We start from the raw sequence: 17,017 nt of genomic DNA, 5'->3' as shown, positions 1-17,017 counted from the left end.
CAGATTAAAGCAACGGACAAAACTGACTTACTCTCCAAGCACAAAAAGAGTGCCTTTGAATTGCTGTCTTAAGCATATAAGTTAGCTTCAGAGCTCGATTCTCAGAGGGATAGCCATACAGCAAACTGACATCCAGGGAATTAAACATATGCGATAAATGGGTTAGCTAAATTTAGTTTTTGTTGCACTGAAAATGTGCTTAATGAAAGGCATAGAGGATATTTGTAGTTATTTATATTTTAAGAAACCGCTGATGGAAATCAGCAGGTCAGGCATCAGCTGTGTAGAGAAATGGACAGTCTGAAGAAGGGTCCTGCCCCCCAAAATATCATTTGTCCATTTCCCTCCAAAGATGTTGCCTGACCCACTGAGTTCCCAGAGCAATTTGTTTTTTACTCAAGATTTTAGCAAGTGCAGTCTCTATATATTTAACAGGATTGGTGCAGTGGTGGACATGGCATACAGTAGAGCATTGAGTACAGAAGTTGGAAGGTCATGTTAACAGTTGTATAAGATGTTGGTGGGGCTACATTTATAGTATTGTGTTCAGTTCTGGGCACTATGTTATAGGAAAGATGTGGTCAAGCTGGAAAGGGTGCAGAAAAGATTTACGAGGATGTTGCCTGGACTCAAGGGCCTGAGCTACGGGGAGAGGTTGAGCAGGCTAGGGCTTTATTCCTTGGAGCGCAGGAGGATGATGGCTGATCTTTTGGAGGTGCACAAAATCACGAGAGGAATAGATTGGGTAAACGCACTGTTTTTTTGCCAAGATTAGGAGAATCAATAACCAAAGGTCATAGGTTGAAGGTGAGGGGGGGAAATTTAATAGGAACCCAAGGAGTAACTTTTTCTACACAAAGTGTGGTAGGTGTATGGAACGAACTGCTGTTGGAGGTGGTTGAGGCAGGTACTATCACAACGTTTAAGAAACATTTAGACAGGTACATGGCTATGCTAGGTTTAGAAGGATATTCCAAACATATGCAGGTGAGACGAATGTAGATGGGCATGTCGGTCAGCGTTTGTAAGTTGTGCCAATGGGCCCGTTTCCAAGCTGTCCGACGATGACTCTATTCATGTGACTCTTTATTTAATGGCAATTGTGAATGTGGATCCAGGGTCACATAACTAAGTATTACTGCATGAGCCACATTTTTACATTACAGAGTTTAGGCATTGGACCATCTATCTTCAATTAGCACATGCTATTTTCCCTTAAGGTCACATACCATATTCAGGCCAATACGTTTATCGTTTGACTTCAAGCCACATGAGAGAATTTTCCAAGAAACACTGCAGGAGGATTGACATACCATTACCAGCATAGGCCTTTTTTTTAAAAATCATTATACAGTAGCTTATCAGTCTATAAACTCCAACCATCAATAAAGTTCCATATGAAGGACAACATCACTGAAACTAACAGGGTAAAGGAAAGTCAGAGGCAACAAACAATCTGCTGATGGAATTCAGTAAATCGAGCCACATTTGTTAGGGGACATAGGAGGAAGGAATTGTCAACATTCTAGGTCAAAACCCTGCATATTCCTCCCCCAACAAATGCTGCTCAAACCACTGTTCCTCCAGCAGATTGTTTGTTGCTCTAAATTCCAGCACCTGCAGTCTCTTGCGTCTCCAAGAAAAGTCAGAAGGGATGATAAATCTACTACACATCATCACTAGAACAGGATATCTGTTGCCTATTTATAGTTAAGACAGCTGAATCAAACATTTAATTGAACCTCAATCAATACCTATTCCAAAAAGAACCAACACGTTGTCGTTTCTTAACAGCTAGTCACTCACAACTTAATAGACAACTCGTTTTCACTATGAAATGCAAGCTTTTCATATAGAGATATTCAATCAAAGAAAAGGCACACCTCTTAATTGCATTGCTACAATGTCAATATTAATACAGAAAGGCAAAAAATGCTCAATTTCGTTGGGGTGGGAGAACAATTTAAGTTTTATGTTTACTCTCAGGGTACCTCAAATAATAAGCCAAATAAAAGTAAAGTTACAAGCTCTAAAACATGACTCTTGTTTAGTGCAGTTTCAACATTCAATGCTAAAAGCACAGGTGTTAGTTACTTGGTGCACCAACTACTGCGTTATATGGGAATAACTGACAACCCCCTATCCTTCGTGCAACTGTGAACTTGCTGCAGGATCGGGTTTATTCCATATCGGTAGCGTTACCAGTCGGCTGGTTAGGGGGGAGGAAAGCGAGGCAAGGACTGTGTAAGTAATTGGACGAAATGCCACGCCTGACCCTGCACCACATTGACCATCAAATGCATTTCACAAAGTGGTGGAGGACCATTAAGGGGTCAGGCAGCATCTGTGGAGGGAATGGACAGATGAAATTTCAGGTCGGGACCTTGATTCAATCACTTCTCTCCACAGATGCTACCTGACTCACCGAATTGCTCCAGGACGTTATGATTTGGTTAAGATTACAGCATCTGCAGTTGGCTAGCATCTCCGTCAAATGTATTTGCCAGCGACTCAAAAGGGACAGGACGAACACAGTCATGTATCAAGAATAGTCCAAGACACACAAGGTGCTAGAATCCTGAGTGAAACACAGTGTTGGAGTAACTCAGCATGGTCAGGCGGTATCTGTGGAGGGAATGGAGGGATGACATTTCAGGTCGGGACCCTTCTTGGGACCTTTTTAGTCCATCGCCTGATCTGCTGAGTTACTCCAGTACTTAGTGTTTTGCTTAATATTGTAGTTTCTTGCATCAATTGCATTTGCCGGCGACCCAGAAGGACGATCAGAGCCTTGCGTTGCATGAAGGATAGCACAAGGCAGATCCGCACATGGGAGTGCGGGCAAACATGATACAAACAAACCTCTGAGCTGGGGACAAGGACTGGGGAAGTGCAGGGAAACGCAGTGTAAACAAATCTCTGGTCTGGGATAAGGACTGGAGAAGTGCAGGGTAAACTGATGCAAACAAACCCCCTGTTCTTTGGTCTGGGGGACAAGCACAGGCTGATGGATCAATGAGATGTTCTGTTGCAGCCTGTGTGAGGAGAGGAGGGGGGGGGTCTGGTTTGCTCCCTGGGTGACAACGGGACAGGGCTGAGGGGGTATGGAGCCTGAGTACTGAGGGGTGCAGAGCCTGAGGGGTGCAGAGCCAGGGTCTGGGGGGGTGTAGAGCCTGACGGTTGTGGGGTGCAGAGTCTGAGGACTGAGGGGTGCAGAGTCTGAGGGTTGAGGGGTGCAGAGCCTGAGGGTTGAGGGGTGCAGAGCCTGACGGTTGAGGGGTGCAGAGTCTGAGGACTGAGAGGTGCAGAGCCTGAGGGTCTGAGGGGTTGTAGAGACTGAGTGAGGACTGAGGGGTGTAGAGCCTGAGAGTTGAGGGGTGCAGAGCCTGAGAGTTGAGGGGTGCAGAGCCTGAGGACTGAGAGGTGCAGGGCCTGAGAGTTGAGGGGTGCAGAGCCTGAGAGTTGAGGGGTGCAGAGCCTGAGGACTGAGAGGTGCAGGGCCTGAGGGTCTGAGGGGTTGTAGAGACTGAGTGAGGACTGAGGGGTGTAGAGCCTGAGGGGTGCAGAGCCTGAGGGGTGCAGAGCCTGAGGGGTGCAGAGCCTGAGGGGTGCAGAGCCTGAGGGGTGCAGAGCCTGAGGGGTGCAGAGCCTGAGGGGTGCAGAGCCTGAGGGGTGCAGAGCCTGAGGGGTGTAGAGCCTGAGGGGTGTAGAGCCTGGGTCTGGGGTTGTAGAGACTGAGGGATGAGGGGTGCAGAGCCTGAGGGGTGCAGAGCCTGAGGGGTGCAGAGTCGGCCGGGGTCTGTGGGTGGTAGAGCCGGGCCTGTCCTGTCCTCACCCTGCCCTCACCCTATCCTCACCCTGCCCTGCCCTGCCCTCCCGCAGTACCTGGTGCAGCGCCGTCAGCCCGTCCACATTGGCGTAGTTGATGTCAGCGCCGCGGTCCAGCAGCCGCTTCACCTCCTCGGTGTCGCCGCTCGAGCAGGCGGCCAGGAACACGGCGCCGTCGTCGAACTTCACCCGCGTCTTCTTCTTCTTGAAGACCGGCGGCTCCAGGTCGGTCTCGGAGCCCAGCCAGCGCTTGAGCTGCTCCCCTCGCCGGTGCTTAGCGTTGTCCGCCCGCTTCCGATCGTCCGCCATCTTCCCTTGGAGGAGCCGGAGCCGCCGCGACCTCTCACACTAACCTCACTCTCCGCTCCCGGGCCCGCCCCCTCCTCCCGCCTATTGGACTGCGCTCCTCCGCCTCTGGCCAATAGCAAGGCGGGTGCCGCGCTCCCACATTTTTCATTGGTCCAACCGTCTGCCAATCATCGGCTTGTCCCGCTAGCAGGTTAGGTTGGATCATTGCCATTGGTTGAAGCGAGCGGCAGGTTCGCCGCCGTCTACGGCTCCACCTGCTGCCTGGGTGAGGCAGCGACATGCAGGTGTTTGCACCGAATGGTCCTGTGTGACCTGATAGCAGCCCATGTTTATACCCCAACAGTATGAATTTTGACTTCTCTAACTTCAAGTAACCCTTGCTTTCCCCCTCTCTCCATCCCTCTCCCTTCCTTACAAGCAAAGAATTTCACTGTGACTTGTCTCATGTGACAATAAAGTATAAAGACAATAAAGTCTTCCTGCCTCCACCTATGTCCTTTCTTTGTCCCGCCCCCCTGACATCAGTCTGAAGAAGGGTCTCGACCTGAAACGTCACCCATTCCTTCTCTCCTGAGATGCTGCCTGACCTGCTGAGATACTCAAGCATTTTGTGATACCTTCATAAAGCATTCCTAGGTCTGAAGAAGGGTCTCGACCCGAAACATCACCCATTCTTTCTCTCCAGAGATGCTGCCTGACCCACTGAGTTATTCCAGCATTTTGTGATACCTTCGATAAAGTATTCCCAGTTCTCCGACCAGTCTGACTGTCCATAATTTTTTCTGTTTGCTTTGTTGTCACCTTCTTCTAACTAACAATGATCTATTCTACATTTTCCTTGATCTGCATCTCTTTTAATGTATCAATAGACAATAGACAATAGGTGCAGGAGGAGGCCATTCGGCCCTTCGAGCCAGCACCGCCATTCAATGTGATCATGGCTGATCATTCTCAATCAATACCCCGTTCAATATACAATAGGTGCAGGAGGAGGCCATTTGGCCCTTCGAGCCAGCATCGCCGTTCAATGTGATCATGGCTGATCATTCTCAATATTATTTTGTAAAACCCATAATAAACAACAAAATAAATTCAGTATATATAAAAAAACAAAAAAACAATAATAGTGCATAGTCAAAAATAATGTCCCCAAGTCTATTGAGTTTGGAGCCTACTTGGAGATTGTAGTGTTCAATAGAACGATAGTTGTAGTGAAGAAGCTGCTCCTGAACATGGACATTACAGTTTTCAGGCTCCAAGACCACAAGAAACTGCAGAGTTGAGGACGTATCCCAGTCCATCATAGACCAGACCTCCACCATTGACTTCATCTACACTCCACAATGCCCCGGGAAAGCAGCCAACATAATCAAAGATCTTTCTCATCCTGGTCATTTCTTCTTCTCCCTGGTTCCGTCGAACAGATTATACAGAAGCTTGAAAGCATGCACCACAATACTTAGAAACATCTACTTTTCCTCTGTTATCAAACTTCTGAACTGTCCTTCCATAAGCTAGGGTACATTCTGATTCTCATCTACCTCATTGCAGAGCTGGACATTTTCTTTGGAACTGGAGTGGGAGAATACAGAAAACTATATTCTGCATTCAAAATCTTTCCCTTTGCTCCACCTATCGTGCTTGAGTTTAGCTTGATTGTATTTACGGATGATGTTATCTGATTTGATTTGAAAGTAAGCAGTTTGTGGTACTTCAATTAACTTGACAATAATAAACCTAAATGGTATCCTTATCACTTTTGTTGATGTAATTGATTTTGCATTGACATGTTAGGATTATAGGAATCTGAAATAAGTCTAGATAAATGTTCAAAACAATGAGGTACAGTGATAATCTTTTTTTGCATGTTAACCAGTCAGCAGAAAGACAATGCATGATTACAATCGATCCATTTTCAGTGTGAAGATACATGATAAAGGAATAAAATTTAGTGCAAGGTAAAGCCAGCAGAGTCCAATCAAGGATAGTCCAAGGGTCACCAAAGAGGTAGATAGCAGTTCAGCACTACTCTCCGGTTGTGGTAGGATGATTTAGTTGCCTGATAACAGCTGGGAAGAAACTGTCCCTGAATCTGGTGGTGTGCATTTTCGCTCTTCTATATCTTTTGCCTGATCGGAGAGGGGAGAAGAGGGAATGGCCAGGGTGCGACTGAAGAAGGGTTCCAAACCGAAATGTCGCGTATCCATGTTCTCCATGGATACTGCTTGACCCACTGAGTTGCTCCAGCACTCTGTGTCTTCAAATGAATTGAGCAAGGTTGACCCAAGTCACCTTGTTATTTACAAATACCAAATCAGTTAGAGTTACAAATGAAACTGCTAACATGTAATTAATTAATTCCACAAGAAAAAGCAGGAAATTATTGCACAAATGACTGCTGGGTTGACTTTAGTTTACCTGTCTCATACTCTAATGATTAATATCTGTACTAGAAATTCTGTATACTCCCTTGGTGAGTAATGACCACAGACATCTGGCTGTGGTCAACTATTGGTCAACTATAAACCATCAGTTTAGCCTGCTTAGTTGCTTTGCAAAGAGTAATTGCATGTAACTTTAACCTTCTGCAGGCGTTTTCAAAACATTTCAAAACATTTGCTAGTTTTGGTAATGACCTGGTTAACCAAATGGTATTTGTGAACAATCAAAGTGGCTTTTAAGTAATTTATTTTAAGGTACAATAGAAGTTTAAATGGTAGAAATAATTTCACCACAGTCTCTGAGCAAGATTCTCCTTAAGACCACCAAAGAATAGTGTCATTCTGCGGCACGGTGGCGCAGCGGTAGAGTTGCTGCCTTACAGCGAATGCAGCGCCGGAGACTCAGGTTCGATCCTGACTACGGGCGCCGTCTGTACGGAGTTTGTACGTTCTCCCTGTGACCTGCGTGGGTTTTCTCCGAGATCTTCGGTTTCCTCCCACACTCCAAAGACCTACAGGTATGTAGGTTAATTGACTGGGTAAATGTAAAATAATTGTACCTAGTGGGTGTAGGATAGTGTTAATGTGCGGGGATCGCTGGGCAGCGCGGACTCGGTGGGCCGAAGGGCCTGTTTCCGCGCTGTATCTCTAAATCTCTAAAAAATCTCATACTGCACAATATATTGAGCAATGAGGCACAATGGTTCAATGGTACTTTATTGTCATGTGTATCAAAGTACAGTGAAATTCTTTTTTGCATACAGTTCAATGACAATCCAACTATACTTTAGGCACAATCATACTAAGTATAAGAGTGTAAGATAGTAGATCACACCGTATCTATACACAAGTGTCACCACATTTTAGGCGCCATCTGTTACCCTTCAAGTTATAAATGTCTAAAAAATGTTCCAATCGTTGCTTGGACATAAAAGCCCGTCACCTTCTGGAATTGGTTGGTTATTACCTTCTGGATTAATGTTCATTTATAGAAAACTATACTGTATATATTTTCACATATTTTTGCTTATTCCAAACTCAGTAAGTGATTGACAAAATATTAAGAAATGAGTTAAACATTATATGAAATCATTTCTCACCAAAGTAATCACCTGTCCAACAATCTATTGTTGAAGATTGAAAATGGCAATCAAATTGCAATGTTTAGTTTAGTTTAGACATTCAGCGTGGAAACAGGACCTTCGGCCCACCACGTTCATGCTGACCAGCAATCACCTTACACTAACACTATGCTACACATTAGGGACAATTTACAATCTTTACCGAAGCCAATGAATCTATAAACCTACACGTCTTTGGAGTGTGGGAGGAAACCCGATTACCCGGGGAAAACCCACGCGGTCATGGTGAGAACATACAAACTCCGTACAGACAGCACCCATAGTCAGGATCAAACCCGGGTCTCTGGCGCTGCAAGGCAACAATTCTACCAATGCGCAACCATGCTGCCATGGTTCAAAGGTTCAATGGTGCTTTTATTGTCACATGTGCGAAGTGCCAACACAGTAAAATTCTTTAATTTACAAATAGTCCAGTAGAGTTTGCCATAATCCCGATCCCGATAAGCAAGTAGAGAGAAACAGTCTACAGTGCCCGAATGCAAAAGGTGCCATTTTTGGCAGCCATTTTCAAAGTCCCCGCTCTAGTTCTTGTGAATAGTGCCTGTTCCAGGCGATTCCCAGGCTGTTGTGTGCACTCCAGATATCGCCTTCCTTGGACGCCACATCCCTCTCCTTGCCCATCCACCTTTGTTTCCCAGGGGTGTCTCCTGCAGCTGACTATGAGGGCTTGGTAGGCCACACCCCAGTTTCCACTCCTCTCCTACTGACCTTGCCCCACATCCATTGTCGCTGACTCCATCGTCCTGGGCTCTGGTCTTTGGGGGATGAGCGGAGACTGGCGTGGCGGCCTCCTCCATCCAGGCCGGTCTGTCGGATCCAACGAACAGGGAACTGGCTCAGCGGATTCCTCCTGCAGGCCGCGATCCAGCAGGGGTGGATTCAACGATCTTCCGTTTGACCGCGGGGGACTGCCCCGGTGGGCTCCCCTGAAGCCATGGACTGCTGGCTCTTCCCATCAGCTAAGTAAGGGTTGTGGCCTCCTGTGAGCGGGTAATATTGAATTAATCTTTTCATTAAAACCACATAAGTAAGTCATTAATATGATTAACTAGAAACACACTTTGTAAAAGGCAAGTACAGGAGTAACAAATAACCTTTGTTGATTAATAAGCACAGGCTATCCATTCTACGAATATAATAGCCCCATTCCTTCAATTTATTTTTGTTATTGAATATTAATGTTATATGTGCAATCATTTAACTTCTTATGGATTCTACTTCTTTTTAAAGTTGATAACAAGTTTGACTTGGGAAACAACTGAAATGTTGTACCACATTCATTACCATTTGGGGATCTAAGTTCTGTTACTGTGATAGAAGAAACAACAAGCTTGTTCAGTCATTACATTCTTTAAAAAACGCATTTGAGACATTTTTTTATATATATGCAGATTAAAGAGGACAATTTCCCAGTAATAACATCAACATTCCAATTAATTTGTATTTCAATGAGTGTGGCAAAATTGCCCAAATATCCTTTGGTAACTATGAAACATTGTGCTAATAAATCTCAGCTACATCATCTTGGAGCTTTGAAGAATACTTTGCCTTAATGCTTGTATCTGCATCAAAACTGTGAAAAAAAATCAAATTACCCATGTTTCCATAACATTGATTATCCCCAATAATAGCCAAATTAACTGTAACATCATCTGAATCATAATGAATTGTAAAGTTTACATTAAGATATCTATGTAATATTTTTCTTTTAGGTTTATTATTGTCATGTGTCAGTGAAAAGCTTTCTTTTGCATGCCATTGAAACAGATCAGATAATACTTTACAAAGATACAACCAAGTCAACCTCAAGTTCAACAGATAGAACAAAGGGGCAGATACAGAGTGTAGAATATAGTTCTCAGTATTGTAGCACATCAGCTCCATGGTCAAAGTCCAAAGTCCACAATGGGTAGGGGTGAATCGTACAGTAGTCTAGCTTATGGAAAAAAACGTACAGAAGCCTGATAACTGTGGGGAAGAAGCTGTTCCTGAATCTGGTGGTGCAAGCTTTGAAGCTTCTGTATCTTGTGCCCAATGGAACGGGGCGAAGGAGGAATGTGCAGGATGGGTCAAGTCTTTGATTACGTTGGCTGCTTTTCCAAGGCAGTGTGGAGTGTAAATGCAGTCAATAGCGTGCTGACAAAAAAATCAAATTTCTTACATTGCTGGTGTGGAGTGCCTCAATTGTTCATTGAGCAGACTCTATATTCTTAAGAAACTCAGTTATATAAAAGAACGCTTTGATTTTTAATGAAGGAGGGCAGGTAGAATGATATGAACACAAAAAGCTGGAGGAACTCAGCGGGATAGGCAACATCTCTGGAGAGAAGGAATGGGTGACGTTTCGGGTCGAGACCCTTCTTCAGTCCCTCTCCTTCTACCTTCAGTCTGAAGAAGGGTCTTGACCCAGAACGTCATCCATTCCTTCTCTCCAGAGATGCTGCCTGTCCCACCGAGTTACACCAGCATTTTGTTTCTATCTTTGGGTTAAACGAGCATCTGCAGTTCCTTCCTACATAGAATGATATGAATTTTGTTTTTAGTTGATTTTTAAAAAAATCAAAAACTTGCATTATGGTCATTCGGGAACCAAATATTTGAAGTATTTAGAAAGTAACTGAGTGGACGGTTTGTGGAATCGTTATTACTGATGTGTAGTTGGAAGACAATTTCCGTCTGGAATTAATAGCATTTGAGAAGCTAGAAAGTTAATTACAGAAATAAAAGTAATGACTGTCACAAAAATGAAATAGTCCTTAAAGGCAACAACTTTTTGTAACCTCACAAACTCTTCTCGCACGGTGGTAAATTGTCTCCAGTACATTGGTTTCACAAGGCTCAAGCCTCTTTACAATCACCTGGTACATCCTTCACTCTCTCGTGATGGTTAAATGCATACAAAATGCAGTGCAAATGTCGGCATTTGTTCACTTACAGAGACTGATATCACATATGCACCAGTTCCCCCAACTGGGAGGGTCACCTCATGGGGGACAACGCTTCGGGACTTGAGACCTCATGGGAGGTGGTCTTGGAGGGGAGGATGCTCCTCAAACTGCGGAGCATCCTGGACAATACAGCTCACCCCCTCCATGACACACTGGTCAACCTGAGGAGCACCTTCAGCAACAGACTGGTTCCACCAAGATGCAGCACAGAACGCCACAGGAGATCCTTCTTCCCTGTGGCTATCAAACTTTACAACTCCTCCCCCTTCTGTCATGGGGTAGACTGAGACTGACTCCCTCCCCACCACCCCACCCACCTCCTCAATGTTTGCACATTCCCGAAGCCTTTACACTCGTCACTTTAAGTTCATGTTTCATGTATTTTGTGTTTTTTTATGACTGTTGGCAAATTAAAACTTCCTTCCTGGGATCAATAAAGTTCTATTGTATTGTAGACTTTTGCCAAATTTTTGGCTGAAGTGTGCAAGAACCCAGATCTGCCCTTCGAGATGGATTCTTAGAACAGCTTGTACTGGAGCCTACCAGGGAGAAGGCAATTCTGGATTTAGTGTTGTGTAATGATCCTGATCTGATAAGGGGACTAGAGGTAAAAGAGCCATTAGGAGGCAGTGATCACAACATGATAAGTTTTACTCTGCAAATGGAAAGGCAGAAGGGAAAATCGGAAGTGTCGGTATTACAGTATAGCAAAGGGGATTACAGAGGCATGAGGCGGGAGCTGGCCAAAATTGATTGGAAGGAGGCCCTAGCAGGGAAGACGGTAGAACAGCAATGGCAGGTATTCCTGGGAATAATGCAGAGGTTGCAGGATCAATTTATTCCAAAGAGGTGGAAAAACTCTAAGGGGAGTAAGAGACACCTGTGGCTGACAAGGGAAGTCAGGGACAGCATAAAAATTAAGGAGAGGAAGTATAACATAGCAAAGAAGAGTGGGAAGACAGAGGATTGGGACTCTTTTAAAGAGCAACAAAAGTTAACTAAAAAGGCAATACGAGGAGAAAAGATGAGGTACGAGGGTAAACTAGCCAATAATATAAAGGAGGATAGCAAAAGTTTTTTTAGGTACGTGAAGAGGAAAAAAATAGTCAAGGCAAATGTGGGTCCCTTGAAGACAGAAGCAGGGGAATTTATTATGGGGAACAAAGAAATGGCAGACGAGTTAAACCGTTACTTTGGATCTGTCTTCACTGAGGAAGATACACACAATCTCCCAAATGTTCTAGGGGCTGGAGAACCTAGGGTGATGGAGGAACTGAAGGAAATCCACATTAGGCAGGAAATGGTTTTGGGTAGACTGATGGGACTGAAGGCTGATAAATCCCCAGGGCCTGATGGTCTGCATCCCAGAGTACTTAAGGAGGTGGCTCTAGAAATAGTGGAAGCATTGGAGATCATTTTTCAATGTTCTATAGATTCAGGATCAGTTCCTGTGGATTGGAGAATAGCAAATGTTATCCCACTTTTTAAGAAAGGAGGGAGAGAAAACGGGTAATTATAGACCAGTTAGTCTGACATCAGTGGTGGGGAAAATGCTGGAGTCAATTATAAAAGACGAAATTGCTGAGCATTTGGATAGCAGTAACGGGATCGTTCCGAGTCAGCATGGATTTACGAAGGGGAAATCATGCTTGACAAATCTACTGGAATTTTTTGAGGATGTAACTAGGAAAATTGACAAGGGAGAGTCAGTGGATGTGGTGTACCTCGACTTTCAGAAAGCCTTCGACAAGGTCCCACATAGGAGATTAGTGGGCAAAATTAGGGCACATGGTATTGGGGGTAGGGTACTGACATGGATAGAAAATTGGTTAACAGACAGAAAGCAAAGAGTGGGGATAAATGGGTCCCTTTCGGAATGGCAGGCAGTGACCAGTGGGGTACCGCAAGGTTCGGTGCTGGGACCCCAGCTATTTACGATATACATTAATGACTTAGACGAAGGGATTAAAAGTACCATTAGCAAATTTGCAGATGATACTAAGTTGGGGGGTAGTGTGAATTGTGAGGAAGATGCAATAAGGCTGCAGGGTGACCTGGACAGGTTGTGTGAGTGGGCGGATACATGGCAGATGCAGTTTAATGTAGATAAGTGTGAGGTTATTCACTTTGGAAGTAAGAATAGAAAGGCAGATTATTATCTGAATGGTGTCAAGTTAGGAGGAGGGGGAGTTCAACGAGATCTGGGTGTCCTAGTGCATCAGTCAATGAAAGGAAGCATGCAGGTTCAGCAGGCAGTGAAGAAAGCCAATGGAATGTTGGCCTTCGTAACAAGAGGAGTTGAGTATAGGAGCAAAGAGGTCCTTCTACAGTTGTACCGGGCCCTGGTGAGACCGCACCTGGAGTACTGTGTGCAGTTTTGGTCTCCAAATTTGAGGAAGGATATTCTTGCTATGGAGGGCGTGCAGCGTAGGTTCACTAGATTAATTCCCGGAATGGCGGGACTGTCGTATGTTGAAAGGCTGGAGCGATTGGGCTTGTATACACTGGAATTTAGAAGGATGAGGGGGGATCTTATTGAAACATATAAGATAATTAGGGGATTGGACACATTAGAGGCAGATAACATGTTCCCAATGTTGGGGGAGTCCAGAACAAGGGGCCACAGTTTGAGAATAAGGGGTAGGCCATTTAGAACGGAGATGAGGAAGAACTTTTTCAGTCAGAGGGTGGTGAAGGTGTGGAATTCTCTGCCTCAGAAGGCAGTGGAGGCCAGTTCGTTGGATGCTTTCAAGAGAGAGCTGGATAGAGCTCTTAAGGATAGCGGAGTGAGGGGGTATGGGGAGAAGGCAGGAACGGGGTACTGATTGATAGTGATCAGCCATGATCGCATTGAATGGCGGTGCTGGCTCGAAGGGCTGAATGGCCTACTCCTGCACCTATTGTCTATTGTCTATTGTCTATTGTCTATCTGCCCTCTTGTGGAGATATGATGAAATGCAGCAATGAACATTTATTGGTAACGAATGTTAGTTTTTTTAAGACTAATGTTTCGCTTGCTGTCATCAATCACAGCTTCAGCAACAGATATTTAATGGGTGTTAAATGGTTAAATCACAGCTAGATAATGTAGTTAAAAAGGCTTTACGGATATTGGACTTTAATAGTCTGGGGCAAAATAAGACTGTAGATGCTGGAATCTGGGGCAAGAATCAAAACTGCTGGAGGAACTCAAAGGGTCAAGCAGCATCTGTGGAAGGAAATTAGCAGTCAGCATTTTGGGTCAACACCCTTCCTCTGGACTGAGAGAGTGGAGGGGGAGGTGAGGGGACAAGGCAAGTTCTTGCACACAATAAGTGGATCCAGGTGAGGAGGGGTGGATGGTAACAGGTGGTGGAGATAACAACAGAGGCTGAGATGTGATTGTGAAGATAATCAAGGGCTACTGCAGTTGATAGAATACGATGGGAAAAGAAGGTGGAATAATGGAGGTGGACTGGGTAAATGAGCCGATGGGAACAATGGGTAGGACCAAGAGGACTATCCTTATTCTGTCTGGGGCCGGTGGGGTGAGAGCAGATGTGCAGGGAATGGAGGAGATGTGGGTGAGAGCAGCATCAAACCCAGCAGGAGCCAAGCCCTGTTTACTGAAGAAGGAAGACATGTCCTAGCGTGAAAGTCCTCATCTTGCTCGCCTTCACATTCCCCTCGTCTAAACTCATCTGTTGCATTAAGTGCCTCTGACGTGGCCTCCATTACATGGGAGAGACCAAGCACAGATAGGCGACTGCTTTGCTGAGCATCTGCTCACTGTTTGCCAGAGGTAGGTAGAGCTTTGGATGCAGGCCATTTCAGTTCTGCTCCACGTTCTCACACCAACCTGACTCTCCTCGACCACCTCCACTGTCAGAGTGAAGCCAAATGCAATCTAGAAGAATAACACTTCATAATCCACCGTAGTGGTCCATGACCCAACGGCATCAACACTGAATGCTTAATTTGTGATATTGTGAGTGTTGGAGAGTGTGCAGAGCAGACTGGTTAGGATCTTGCCTGGGATGGAGTGCGTTAGTTATGAGGAAAGACTGGAGACACTAGATCTGCTTGGTCGGCGTGGAGTCAGTGGGCCGAATGACCTGTTTCCACTCTGTGTCTCTAAACTAGATTAAACAAAACTGTGAAAATCTCTTCACATGTTATCAGTGTCTATTCATAGTGTCACACTTGCTATTGAGTGTTTGCACCTATCTTTAAACAAAACACCCTTTCCACTCATGTGGTCTCCTGAGGTAATATTCCTTCCCTTGTTTGAGGGATTTCCCCACTGGACTCTGCCCTGCAATGTCCAGCAGCAGAAGGAGGCTGGACTGTCATCGTCCTCCACAGAGCCTTGGCGTTGGCTGCACTAAGCTTCAGTGCATCCCATAGCACCTACTCCTGCAGTCTGGAACGGGCCAGTCGGCAACATTCCCTGACGAACTTCTCGCTGTGCCGAGAGGCCAACAAGATTGAGCAGACCACTTCTTAAGTTATAACGGAAGGGAGATCGGTGATGAGATCGCTGTTTCCGTGCTGTATCTCCAAACTGAACTCCACATGACATAAAATAAACTGCCCACAATATGGGGTGGCACAGCAGTGGAGTTGCAGCCTTACAGCGCAGGAGACCCAGGTTCAATCCTTACTGAGTGCTGACTGTACGGAGTTTGTACGTTCTCCCCCTGACCACATGGGTTTTCCCCAGTTGCTCCGGTTTCTTCCAAAGATGTACATGTTTGTACGTTAATTTGGCTTCGATAATTGTAAATTGTAGGATGGTGTCAGTGTATGGGAATTGCTGGTAGGCGCAGACTTGTTGGGCCAGTCCCGGTTTCCTCGCTGTATCTCTAAAATATACAATCAGAAGAATCAGAAGAATCAGAAGAACCTTTATTGTCATCCAAAAAAACCCAAGTCTTTTGGACGAGATTTCGTCACACACAGTCCAACAATAAGAGCAATAAAAATAAGCAATAACACACACAGCACAAACCAACATGTAACAAAAAAGAAACATCCATCACAGTGAGTCTCCTCCAGTCACCTCCTCACTGTGATGGAAGGCCAGAATGTCTTTTCTCTTCCCCTAACTTCTTCTCCCGCGGTCAGGCTGTTGAAGTTGCCACGTTCCAGGCCGCGCCGGACGGTGAAAGGTCCGCAGCGGGCCGACCCAAGCCCCATGATTTGGGGCGGGCGAAGACACTGCCGCTGCACGTCGGGGCGGTCGTGACTCCCGACATTGAAGCCCCCGCCGGGCAAACATTGGAATCAGACACTGTTGAGCGGGGAAGTTTGCTTCTGAGCATTCACTTGCTTTTTTTTCCGTTATTACCTCATAAGAAGCAAAGTGGACAACTGCAGAGAAGCTGAAGGGAATCTCTGGTCTTTCTTAATTAAGCAGCAAATTCTAGAAGAATAATGATTTTATGACAATTGATCCCACTTGGGTTTTCAGGCAGGCTATGGACAACATCAGATCATGAGAAAGGGAGGTCTGTTCTATCTCTGAGGCACTCATCATCTTTTATTTATCTTCAGGTGAACATCCTGGAAGATTTGAAGAAAATATAAAACTTCTTTGTCAGTGCAGACTGTTACATTTCATATCAAATTAACTTTGCAAATCAAATTGACTTTCAAATGAACTTCACCCAACACTTTTCCAGCTTTCTTCCCCCCCCCCCCCCCCCTCCAGCATTCAGTCGGAAAATGGTGCCTGACTCGAAACGTCACCTATCCATGTTCCACAGAGATGCTGCCTGACTCATTAAATTACTCCAGCACTTTTGTCTAGCGTTGGTAGAAACTAGCATCTGCAGTTCTTTGTCTCCCGCCATTTCCTATCCCCCAGCCTCTCATTGTTTCCACGATTCTCCCTTTCTCAAAATAATAATAATATATTCCTTTGTTCGTCCCACACCGGGGAAATTTACAGTGTTACAGCAGCAAAGTGGATAGCAAGAGAGCAAGAGATCATTCATTATAAATAAAAGATACATAAATTGTCATCAGTTTTCTGTGTGTTCTTACCTGTTATTGTTGACTCGTCTGCTGGGAGCAGTGCTGGTTGTGCAGTCTCACAGCAGCGGGAAGGAAGAACCTCCTATATCTCTCTTTCACCACTTGGGGTGAAGGAGTCTGTCACTGCTGGAGCTACTCAGTGCAGTGACAGTGTCCTGCATGGGGTGGGAGTCGTTGTCCAACAGCGATGTTAGCTTTCCCATCATCCTCCTCTCTCCCACCACCTGCACTGAGTCGAGGGGGCAACCCAGGACAGAGCTGGCCTTCCTGACCAGCTTGTCGAGTCTCTTCCCTTCCACCGCTGAGATGCTGCTGCTCCAGCAGACCACTC

General features: G+C 45.3%; 1 protein-coding gene across 2 annotated transcripts in view; it reads right to left on the bottom strand.

Moving 5' to 3' along the window:
- LOC144605425 (protein phosphatase 1 regulatory subunit 12A-like) overlaps positions 1-4,170 on the bottom strand; it is a 177,008-nt gene extending 172,838 nt beyond the window's left edge. For both annotated transcript variants that reach the window (XM_078420660.1, XM_078420661.1), the window contains exon 1: positions 3,886-4,170. In XM_078420660.1, the coding sequence (XP_078276786.1) occupies positions 3,886-4,137 (252 nt within the window). In that variant the 5' untranslated portion in view covers positions 4,138-4,170. The remainder of the gene's footprint in view (positions 1-3,885) is intronic.
- Positions 4,171-17,017: the final 12,847 nt, after the last annotated feature.

Source organism: Rhinoraja longicauda, chromosome 24 (genome assembly GCF_053455715.1).
Source record: "Rhinoraja longicauda isolate Sanriku21f chromosome 24, sRhiLon1.1, whole genome shotgun sequence".
NCBI classification, from domain to species: Eukaryota; Metazoa; Chordata; class Chondrichthyes; order Rajiformes; family Arhynchobatidae; genus Rhinoraja; species Rhinoraja longicauda.
The sequence above is the reverse complement of the archived record's forward strand: the minus strand, read 5'-3'. Positions and strand labels throughout refer to the sequence as shown.